Source organism: Chenopodium quinoa, unplaced genomic scaffold (assembly GCF_001683475.1).
Source record: "Chenopodium quinoa cultivar QQ74 unplaced genomic scaffold, ASM168347v1, whole genome shotgun sequence".
NCBI lineage: Eukaryota > Viridiplantae > Streptophyta > Magnoliopsida > Caryophyllales > Amaranthaceae > Chenopodium > Chenopodium quinoa.
In genome coordinates this window covers 2,170,047-2,181,679 of record NW_018744821.1, presented here as the reverse complement: position 1 = coordinate 2,181,679, position 11,633 = coordinate 2,170,047, and the positions used below count along the sequence as shown (strand labels likewise).

The 11,633-nt window shown below is 36.1% G+C and overlaps 2 protein-coding genes across 2 annotated transcripts; both read left to right on the top strand.

Annotated features, from left to right (window-relative positions):
• Positions 1-2,026: 2,026 nt before the first annotated feature.
• On the top strand, positions 2,027-3,364 carry LOC110704131 (probable serine/threonine-protein kinase WNK9). Its single transcript, XM_021881909.1, has one exon. The coding sequence runs from the start codon at positions 2,027-2,029 to the stop codon at positions 3,362-3,364; it is 1,338 nt and encodes a 445-aa protein (XP_021737601.1).
• A 5,113-nt stretch (positions 3,365-8,477) lies between these two features.
• LOC110704130 (uncharacterized mitochondrial protein AtMg00810-like) lies at positions 8,478-9,035 on the top strand. The gene has a single exon (XM_021881908.1). It carries the CDS (start codon positions 8,478-8,480, stop codon positions 9,033-9,035), a length of 558 nt encoding a protein of 185 aa, XP_021737600.1.
• The last annotated feature ends 2,598 nt before the right edge of the window (positions 9,036-11,633 follow it).

The following is an 11,633-nucleotide window of genomic DNA, read 5'->3' as shown; positions in this document are numbered from 1 at the left end:
ATTCACTAGTTCTGATACTAAGCGAATAACAAGAATTTATTCCGACACAGGTTGATCAACATTACCAAGTTGATCCTTCAAGTTCAATCTTCAATTCTCGACAATAAGCAGAGATGTCAGAGAATTTGGACAGGTGCAATTAATTAAACTGATTTTCAAGATATACCGCCCTCGTAATTTTATTATCTTGAAATATCTCCTTTAAGTTTATCCCAAAGCTGTTGCGCTGTATCCCCCGGTTTCGAGTAAATTAAATCCTTAGAGATTGTGCCATAGATCCAGTTTTTAACAACCGAATCAAGCCTCTTCCACATATCATCAGATAAATCTGTTGGCTTTGTGGTTTTGGGGTCAATATTATCGAGGACATTGTAAGCATGAGCATGACACTCAAACTATTCAACCCAATTTGAGTATTGGACTTTCTTTGATCAAGAGTTAAAGGAATTATATTTTTTGATATTATTGACACCAAAAGCTGGATGAAAGTCAGAGGACGAAGAAGACTCACCATCTTTAGTCATGGTGGCCAACTAGATAATACTAAGGAAGAAGATGAGTAGATGACGACTATGGTTTGGGAAAAGAACGTAAAAAAAATTAAAAAGGAAGAAAAATTACGGAAGCTAGGATTGTAACTTTGGTTGTGATATCATGTTAGATACTGTGAAACTCCTCAGATTGAAGTCGATTCTATATATTGATCTCAGTATATAGGGTTACAAGTATGAGTCCTAATCTCTGTTAGAAAATATCAAAAGATAATTACAAAATATATTCAACAATAACAGAATATCTAGAATATTAATCTTATATTCTATCAGTAACTTTATTCTATACCAATTCATAGTTGAATAATCTCACTCTTACTCCATCTTATGTATTTTGACGTTTGCACCATGTTTAAGGGTGATAGATTGGATGACCCTATTTTCAGAAACAATGATATTGTGCTTTTGGCTAAATTGTTAATTGGTGGTAATTTTAGATAAATAAAAATAGTTATAGTACGTTGGATGGTATGTAAAATTTTTATAACTATTGGTGAGAACAATATTATTAACTTGTTTAGTTTCTTCAAACTAACATACTCCGTACTTTGTATTCTGGTTGTATAAAATTCCTTAAACTAAAATCGGTCATAATAATTTTAACTTTTTTTTTCAGTTGTGTTACTGTTTTAATAGCCTCCGAAGGCTAGTTTTTTCATTTAAAAAAAAACTAAGTACCTGTTCATTTAAGTTTTTTTTTTGTTTTTGATTAAATTTAATTAATATTTAACTACTTGTGGTTAATGATGAGTTAGTAGCTAGTTAATTGGCCGGAATTTGGGTTAGAGTACCCAAAAAGTGAAAAAAAAAACAAAAAATGAGTACCCAAGGGGTGAAAATGTAAGAATTGAGGGCTTACTTGTGTGGTTAACTCTATAAGATGTTATTGGCGGTAAGGTCAAAGTAAAATGTAGAGATGTTATTTATTTATATATTTATTTTAACAATGAGATGTTATTATGAGTTTATGACTAACCATGATGATAATCGCTAATTCCATTATACCAGTAAAATATGTACTCAAATTTCAATTAGTATAACAAGTTAAGATTTACAAGTAACAATTCAATAAAAATATCTTCTAATTAAATATCGTGAAATGGGGTACTAAACCCTTTTAATAACCAAGAAATTGCATTTATTTTTTTGTTTCTTGATCTTGATAACCGACTTAACTAACTGAAGTAACAAACCAGCTAATGCAACCATATATAGTAATATAACCATTCATTTCAAGAATAATTCTCTGATTATTCTACAAAATCATCCCTTTATTATAATTAAATAATTCCTTCATTGTTAAATTCATACTCATCCCATCATTATTAAATAGCTGCAACCACACATTCTCCATTAATTCCAAGATTTCTCTGTTTTTCCTACAAGATCATCCATTCATTAATAAATCATTACAAAACAACCTTCCTAAGTAATATCTTCAATCCCAAATCTTCTATTTGCTCAATTAATCAGTAATGTCTACTTGGAGCGCTTCGAGTTCAACGAGTTCGATAGATACATCAGACACAGACGATTACAGGGTTATGGTGGAGCAGAGTCCGAGAAGGCGATACGTAAGGTACGATACTACCATAGCCAAAGGTGCAACAGAAACAGTTTATAAGGGGTTCGATAAGATTTCTGGTAAGGAAATCGCTTGGTGTAAGATGACGGAGTTGGCAGACGACGAATTGATTCAAAAATTACATACATGTAGTCTGCTAAAGCAGTCATTAGACCATCAGAATGTAATTAAATGCTACAGATTTTTTCGAGATCGTTCCAAACCTAAAATCCTTAACAACATTACTGAGTCTTTTACTTCCGATTTGAAGGACTACATCAACAAACACACTCTTGTGCATATCAATACCGCGATCAAGATTTGGTGTCGACAGATTTTAAATGCGTTGCATTATCTTCACAATCGTACTATTCCGTTAATTCATCATGATGTCAAGATTGATAACATCTTTGTTATTGGAGAGTTAGGCATGGTTAAGCTTGGATATTTTGGTCACGCATTTCCATTTGCACGTGTGAGAAGGACTACTAGCTTTGCTGGTATGTCAGAAACTACGGCGCCTGATGTTTTCGAGCAAGATTATAATGAGAAGATTGATATATACTCGCTTGGGATGACTGTATTACAGATGGTGACTCAGGAAAAGCTGTTCAGCGAATGCAACGGCAACACGGAAATGGTTTGTGAAATGATTAAGAATGGTGAACTGCCTGCTGCGCTGAACAATGTCAGAGACTTACATATTAGAAGATTCATTGATAAGTGTATAAGTCCTGTTTCTGAGAGACCTACGGCAATTGATCTTCTGAAGGACGGATTTCTTGCAGACGATGATGTTCCTGAAAGATTGACAGCAGGTGGTAGTGATAGTATTCAGAGTCTGAGAGAGTCTGTGCGTGCTCAGGTGGTAAGATTATTACAGCAGCGTCCGCCTGTTGAATCACAAGATACGGAACAGGAGAAGGCAGATTTTGACAATGAGGGTGAGGCATTTGGGTCACAAGGGGGAACGTCTGAGACTGATTCTGAAACATCCAGATCGCGTACTGCTTCTCCATCTAGACCTTCTACGGAGCCAGAGACAGGAGATCCTGAAACGTCGACTGGTGCATCTAAGGAACAAGAGGAAGAGGATGAGACACCTCTGTTACGAAGGAAAACAACACGCAATGTTGAGCGTGGGGGTGAGACATTTGGGTCAGAAGGGAGAACGTCCGAGACTGATTCGCCATCTAGGACACACGAGACATCGTCTGATGAGCAAGATCAGGCAAGCTACATGGATTGATACCGAATTGGTTTGGGAAGCTATCATGCTTTTGCTGCAACAGATGAAGAAATTTAAGATCAATATGATTTTGTAGTATTAAAGTACACTTTTCACAATATTTTGCTTCATTTTAGATACTTATAAGTCTGAATTAGAATAATTGCTCGAATTTAGGCATTGTACTTGTTATTTGTTGTACTTGCTGGGGGTCCTAATTAGTGTCGGGACTTGGCAGGGGAGGTGAAGATACTCTTTCAGTTTTTCGTTAATTTGTTTGATTGGTTGTCATTTGTAAATGTTTGTTTTGGATTTAAAAACATTAATGAGATAGCTATTATCTTTTGTACATGTAACAAAGGCTTCATTTTTATATAAATACAATTATGTAAGCAATTGCTATGAATAGTAGTCAATTAAATGTTGAGCTTGTGTTAAAATGGAGTAGTGCTTTAGCAGTAGCAATTGAGTAAGGGTAAAAAGGTGAATTGGACCTAAACATTTCTGAAGTTCATAAAATTGGACCTCTTCAGGATTTCAGCTAGTACTTGTCTTGTTATCATCCCTTGATGATTTTGTGGATTTGGGCTACCCGAGCTATTAAAAGTTGGAGGCATTTGATTTCGATACTTCAGACTTTTCAGTTCATCAATATTATGCACACTAAACCAGTGGAAAAAACATAAACTTAATTAATTAATTCAACATTGCGAACAAGCCCAATCAATAATCTACCTTTACGTATGTCATACGGTCTTAATGAAAGACATGATCATAGCTGGTCAGCTGGTACAATTATCGCCGTTAGGAAAAGAGTTTGTTGTTTATGAGGAAACCTCTATAACCTCTGCCAAACAAAAAGTCACTTTTATGAATAAATCATGAACAAACATGTAAGGGTGTGTAGCTAATGTTAACTTGAAGATATGCATATTGCATCTACAAGCTTTAATTTGCATAGTAACTATGAGGTGCTTCCATCAGGAGGCTTGCAACTACAAGTTTATTGACAAAATTGTGCTCGTTAGTTAGAGCAAATTATACTCAACTGATTGACAAAATTGTGCTCATTAGTTAGAGCCAACTTTTGATGAATTGGCCTGTGCATTCAGAATTCGGAATGTTTTCTTTTGTTTAGCCTTTAAGAGTGAAACAAGCCACTCAAAAGCTTGTGTCTACTATTGCAGGTAGTGCTCCTGCAGGATCAAGCAACATCAGCATTAGTGCTTAGGCAGCATACTACTTATCCGACTTATCCGAGTCAGCAGAGGATAAGAAGCTGGAAGCTCAAGAGAAATTTCTGGAAACAAGTCATAACTACCTACTGGTCTAAAGTGGCAAGAGTTTGTTACAACTTTGATGATGTGGCTAGAGTTTGTTTGAAGGAATCTTTGTAATGACAGAATATAAATGTATTTTCTCTTAGATTTAATCATAATCTGTAATCACATGTTTAGTGTGACAAACACATTTACTCTCTTTATTTTCTTCTCCAATTTTCCTTTCACATATTCTCTGTATTTTCTTCATGTAATTAAAACGTTTGATGAAATATTTGAAGTTTTCTTTGGTTGATTACTGTTTCATTGAAGCATTTTCTTCGGTTAAATCATGGTATCATGGTTTTTTATCGATTTGTTGAAGTTCTTTTGTTGAAGAATCGATTACATTTTCTGGTAATTTTCTCTCGATTGTTGACGAAATTCTTCTTGTTCTTCTACTATTGCTTTATTCTTGCTGCAATTAGATCAATTTTGAGGCATTTTCTTTTGATTTTTTAAAACAGTGGCTGGTAATTCTAGTAGTTTAAGTAGCTCCAACTAATGATCCTAGAAAGTGTATATTTTATACATCCTTCTGAAAATCGTGCTAATTCATTGGTAACTGAGAAATTTAATGGTGAGAGTTACAATGAATGGAAGAGAAGCATGATGATAGCATTATCTGCTAAGAATAAACTATGTTTCATTGATGGAAGTTTACTTAGACCTAACTCTGGTATTGAGGTTCAAGCATGGGATAGATGTAATGCTATGATCACTAGCTATATTCTGCATTATGTGGATAATAATATAGCTTGAAGTGTTCAGTATTTCACTTTAGCCATAGAAACCTGGAACGATTTGGAAGACAGGTATTCTCAAAGTTTTGGTCCTTAGCTTTATACATTGCAATAATCTTTGAGTGATATAACTCAAGGTTCTTTTTCAGTGGCTGGATTTTTCACTAAAATTAAGGCAATCTGGGATGAAATCAATGGAATAAATCCAATTCTAGCTTATACTTGTTATGGATGTACATGTCAGATCTCTTAGAAGATTCTTAATCAACAGCATGAAGAAAGGCTAATTCAGCTATTAATAAAGATAAATGGCAAGTATGCTACAGTTTGAACCAATATTTTGATGATGCAACCTCTGCCAAATGTGTCCTTAGCCTACAGATTGTTAATGCAAGAAGAGAAGCAAAGACAGGCAAGCATGATGGATGCTAGAAATAGCAACACCATGGCTTTTGCAGCATTTGATGATAGAAAACCACCTCATTTTCAGCCATCATCTAATTGTTTCCAATCTAACCAGCCTTATATGAGGAACAACTATGCACCAAGACTGTGAAGAAACTCAAATTTGTTCTGTGATCCCTGTAAGTAGACAGGTGACACTATTGACAAGTGTTTCAAGCTCCATGGACATCCACCAGATTTTGGACAAAATAAGTTCTAAGGCAAGAGAATTGTTGCTATTGTATACGGAGATGACATATCAGCTGAAGAAGAAATTAGTGAGGCTGCACACATTTCTTTGGGACTGTACAATCAGTTTGTCCAGCATATGAGTCAAGAAGGATCGCAGAGCATCAATGTTTCTCAATCTGATGCACCTACAACTGCATCAATTGGTTAGAATACTCAGGCTACTACACCTTCAGCATATGTCGCGGGTACTTGTCTTCTGACATGTTATAATACAAAGTGGGTTATTGACACTTGAGCTACAGACCATATGTGTTCATCTCTTGAATTGTTTGACATATTTCACAAGTATACAAAGTTTCCTAATTAACACTATAACTGTTGCTGATGGGAAGCAAGTTACACTGGAGCATATTGGCACAGTAAAATTCCAAAATGGAATTCAATTGAAAAATGTGTTACATGTCCCTGGATTTCAATTCAATCTTATTTCTACACATATATAAGTTGTGTAGATACCCAGGGTGTGATATCAAGTTCATTCATGATACCTGTGTAATTCAGGATCCTACACATAATTTTTCCCTAGTTCTTGGTAAGCTAGATTCAAGCCTATATGCAGTGGATAATGCAGAAGGTTCAAATGGGCTGGTAACATTTGTTTAGCAAGTTCTGATGAAGCTAAGATTTGGCATTTAAGGTTAGGACACATGCCATTCAATATATTACATCTTGTTAATGGTGTTTTTTCTTCTAAGAGTAGTTTTGATAGCATTTATCAAGTTTATCCTGAAGCTACACAAACTAGAGTTCCCTTTCCTAGTAGTGCTATTAAAACAACTAGCTAAACTGTTTTGATTTGCTAAATATTGATACTTGGGGACCATATAAGATAGCTACTCATGATGGTTACAGTTGGCTCTTGACTATTATTGATGATTTTTCAAGAAACACTTGGATTTTTCTTATGAAGAATAAATCTGATGCTGTGAAGACTGTTGAAAATTCTTATGCATTTGTTCTAAATAAGTTTTATGTTAGTATTAAATGCATACGATCAGATAATGCTAAAGAACTCTATGAAAGAGATATGTTAGTATTTTATCAATCACATTTCATTAAACATTAGAGAAGTTGTGCTAATACACCACAGCAGAATGGCCTGGTGTTGTGGAAAGGAAGCTCATGCATCTTTTAGAGACTGCCAGAGCTTTGTATTTTCAGTCTAAAGTGCCAGTATATCTTTGGGGAGAGTGTCTATAATGTGCTACACATTTAATCAATTGAATGCCTTTGAGTACTATTGGTTGTATGTCTCCTTTTGAGATATTGATAGGTGTCAAACCAAGTATTTACCATCTCAGAGTTTTTGGATGCATTTGTTATGTTTCTACTCTCATGAATAATAGAAGAAAGTTTGATCCCAGGGTACTGTCCTGCATTCTAATTTGGTATTCTACTGAACAGAAAGCCTGTAAGCTCTTTGATCTTGAAAATAAGAAGATTATTATCTCAAGAGATGTTGTCTTTCATGAAAAACATCTTCCCTTTCATCACTCTCAGCCTAACACATCTCCCCAACCTATTTTCTACCATCTCATCAGCTTTTTCATTGACAATACCTTTGAAATACCAGAACCTTTCATCCTTGAAGATGATCAAACTTTTGTTCCTATTTCTTCACAAACTCCTCAAACACAAATACCTAAGCCTCAAACACACATACCTGGACCTCAAACACATATCCCACCTCCCTAAATACAAATACCTAAGCCCCAAACACTAACCCACCTCCACCTAATTCTGATCCTCAACCTATCAGACAGTCTGACAGACCAACTAGAGCTCCATTTTGGATGACATATTGTGTTGGGAAAGTAGTTAATTCTCATCATTGGTGCAACATTTTTACATACAATGATGTTCCAGCTCCTCTTAGAGCTCTTATTTCACATGTGATTCAAGTTATAGATCCATCTAGTTACCTAGAAGCTTCATAGAATCCAGTCTGGTTGAAGCTATGAAGTTGATGCTTTAGTTTTTAATGGAACTTGGGAGCATGTGAAATTGCCTAGAGATAAGAAACCTATAGACTGCAAATGGGTGTTCAAAGTCAAATTAAAATTATATGGTTCGGTAGAAAGATTCAGGCCCAGACTGGTTGCTAAAGGTTATACATAGAGATATGGGATTGATTTTGAAGAAATATTCTCTCCAATTGTTAAAATGGCAATTGTACTTGCAGCAAGTAAACATAGGGTTTTGCACCAAATTAACATTAACAATGTTTTCCTTCATGGAACACTGACTGAAGAAGTTTATAAGAGGGTTTCAAAAGGCATCCCTAACCCAGACAATCTAGTTCACATGCTGAAAAGATCCCTATATGGTTTAAAGAAGGCCTCTAGACAGTGGTTTGCTAGGCTCAATGCTAAGTAGATGGTCAAAGGATTCTCACTATTAAAGAATGATTATTCACTCTTCATGAACAAATCTGCAAGTGACATCTCCATTTCTGCAGTTTATGTTGATGATATCATTCTAACTCGAGATAATGTGGCTGTAATTCAGGATCTTAAGGCTCATTTGCACAATGTTTTCAATATCAAGGACTTGGGTGAACTCCATTTCTTCCTTGGAATAGAAGTTTGTCATGTTTCTCAGGGCATTATTTTGTCCCAGAAGAAGTTTACTAAGGAACTGTTACAAGAATGTCTCATGGATGTGTATAAACAAGCTCAAACAGCACTTCCTGCACATATTAAGCTGGTTAATGATGCAGGTGATTTCTACTCAGATCCTACTCATTACAGGTGCCTTGTTGGGAAATTGGATTTCCTCACTCACACAAGGCCTTATCTTTCCTTTGCTATTCAGACCTTGAGTCAATTCTTACAACAACCAAGGCTGCATCATTATCATGCTCTTCAGCAAGTTATGAGATACATTATTGATATAGTTTGTCAAGGTGGTCATTTGCAGGCTTTAGACAGCTGACTCTACAGGCTTATCTAAATTCTAATTTGGGTGCCTGCCCTAACACTAGAAGATCAATTACTGGTTACATCACGCTGTTAGGAAAGTAATTTATTTCTTAGATGTCCAAGAAGCAAGGGATTATTTCTAAGTCTTCCTTTGTGGCTGAATACAGGGCTGCAGCATCTTCTGAAATAACTTGGTTGGTCAGATTATCGCAGGAACTTGGTGTCACCAATCTCAAGCCCGTGAGACTTAATTGTGATAATCAGGCTGCTGCAATACATATTGGCAAAAACCCTGTGTTTCATGAAAAGACCAAACATATTGAGCTTGATTATCATTTCACCAGGGAAAAAGTCATGGAAGGCTTGTTAGAGCATCATTTTGTTCCTAGTTCAGAGCAGTTAGCAGACCTGTTCACTAAGCCTTTATGCTTTCCTCAGCATGGTGATCTCAGTTCCAAGCTAGGAATGATTAATTCTCAATCAATGTCTAGCTTGAGGGGGAGGCATTGTAGGTAGTACTCTTGCAAGACCCAACAACATCAGCATTAGTGCATTGGCAGCATACGACCTATCTGTGTTAGTAGAGGATGATAAGCTGGAAGCTCAAGAGAACTTTAATTTCTGGAAACAAGTCATAACTACCTGGTCTGACGTGGCAAGAGTTTGTTACATCTTTGATGGTGTGGCTAGAGTTTGTTAGAAGGAATCTTTGTAATGATAGAATACAAATTCTGTATTTTCTCTTAGGTTTAATTATAATCTGTAATCACAAGTTTAGTGCGATAAACACATTTTCTCTCTTTATTTTCTTTAATTTTCCTTTCATATATTCTTTGTATTTTCTTCATGTAATTGAAACATTTGATGAAGTACATGAAGTTTTCATTAGTTCATTACTGTTTCATTGAAGCATTTTCTTTAGTTTTATCATCTACCAAGTTATTATTCTGTTTTTCCATAATTACATTGTTTTTTTTCATAAGACTAGTTTTTATTTTGGCAAGGGCAGAATTTGGTGATACATTTCACATGTAAAGAATTCTCATTAATGAAATGTCATAGCTTAGAAAATCTAGAGAAAAAAGTCCAAGGTGAAAAAAAGTAAACAAAATCACACAAACATGAAATTAGACATGACTCCTAAGAGCAACCACACGTCAACACATAGGCAAACATTTCAAATCCAAGCCAAGACTTAAATAGAGGCGAAACAAAATTCTAGCTGAACTCGAAAGTAGCTAACAAAGTAAGGAGTACATTCATTCATTAATGTTTCACGTTTTAATGAATATAGCTAGTTGGTGAGTTATTTGCACAAGATGTTCATCAATCAAACATTATTAGGCTCTACTAGAATTGTTCGTGAACACTTTTTAGATTGAAAGCTAACTACTACTCCGTAATTAATAGCTAGGACCGTTCGAACTCCACGACTAATGAACACCACCCATTCCACAAGTTAACTAGTACTCCCTATTTAGATGCACGGTTCTAATTGCCTATTTCGGTTGTTTTTTTTGGGTAAAGAGACTTTAAAATAGATTCAAAATGGGTCTAATATCAATATATAATAATTAAATAAATAATTTTTATACTACGTATCACTTACTAACTTGAGGCAAAAAAAAAAATTTTGCACTTGTGTTACGGTCTGAGTGATTCACCACCGAATCGTGCGGTGCGCTCTCGTCTATTGGCGACAAGGGCGCAAGCCTAAAACAAAGGAGGTTCGTGAGCACACAGCAACACGGACCTAAGGTGTCTCAACAGGGCACGCGATGACAACGAGTGCGGAGTCGGGCTTGTGACGGCCGATACTTCGAAGCGGGCACAAGCGAAACCGACGAAATGAGGACGTCTCTGGGGTCTCTTGGTTTGGTGGGGGATGCTTTAAAACAAGGAAAGCACAATATCTATAAAGGCTTAAACAACACACAAATCTTAAAGCAATAGCAACGGGGTAGAGAGCTTTGATTGAATAACCATTCGCTCCCTAAAGAGCTTTATATTGCATTAGTAGAGAATTACAAGTGAACGTTGACATGACAGTAACACAATAATTCTCCCTAGAGCCTAGAAAGTAAAAAGAAAGACTAAAGAGACATTACATAAGGGAAAATACAAGGAAAATAAAGTAGAATACACAGTAAAGAGGTTGGTTTCTAACATCCTTCCCCACTTAAGCCGTCGACATACTCGTCGACTTACAAAATATACACTAAGATCCTAGCAGCTTCAGTCTTTTGTTGTAGGGGTGGCTCTTGTCCTGGTTCTGATGTTGGCGCGGTTGCTGTCATCGGGATCTGGATGGTAGGGTTTGAGACGACTAACGTGGAAGACGGGGTGAATCCTCATCCACGCAGGCGGTTCTACCTTGTATGCGTTCTTCCCAATCCGTTTGGTGATGCGGATAGGGCCTTCGTATTTCCGAATTAGACGACGATCTCTTCCTCTGAGAAATTTCAGCTGTTCTGGTTAGACCTTCACCATCACCATGTCCCCAATTGCAAAATCTACTGGCCTTCTGTTTTGATCAGCCCATCTTTTCATCCGGCGCGATGCTCGCTCTAGGTAGGCTTTTGAAATGTCAGTATTTTGCTTCCACTCTCTT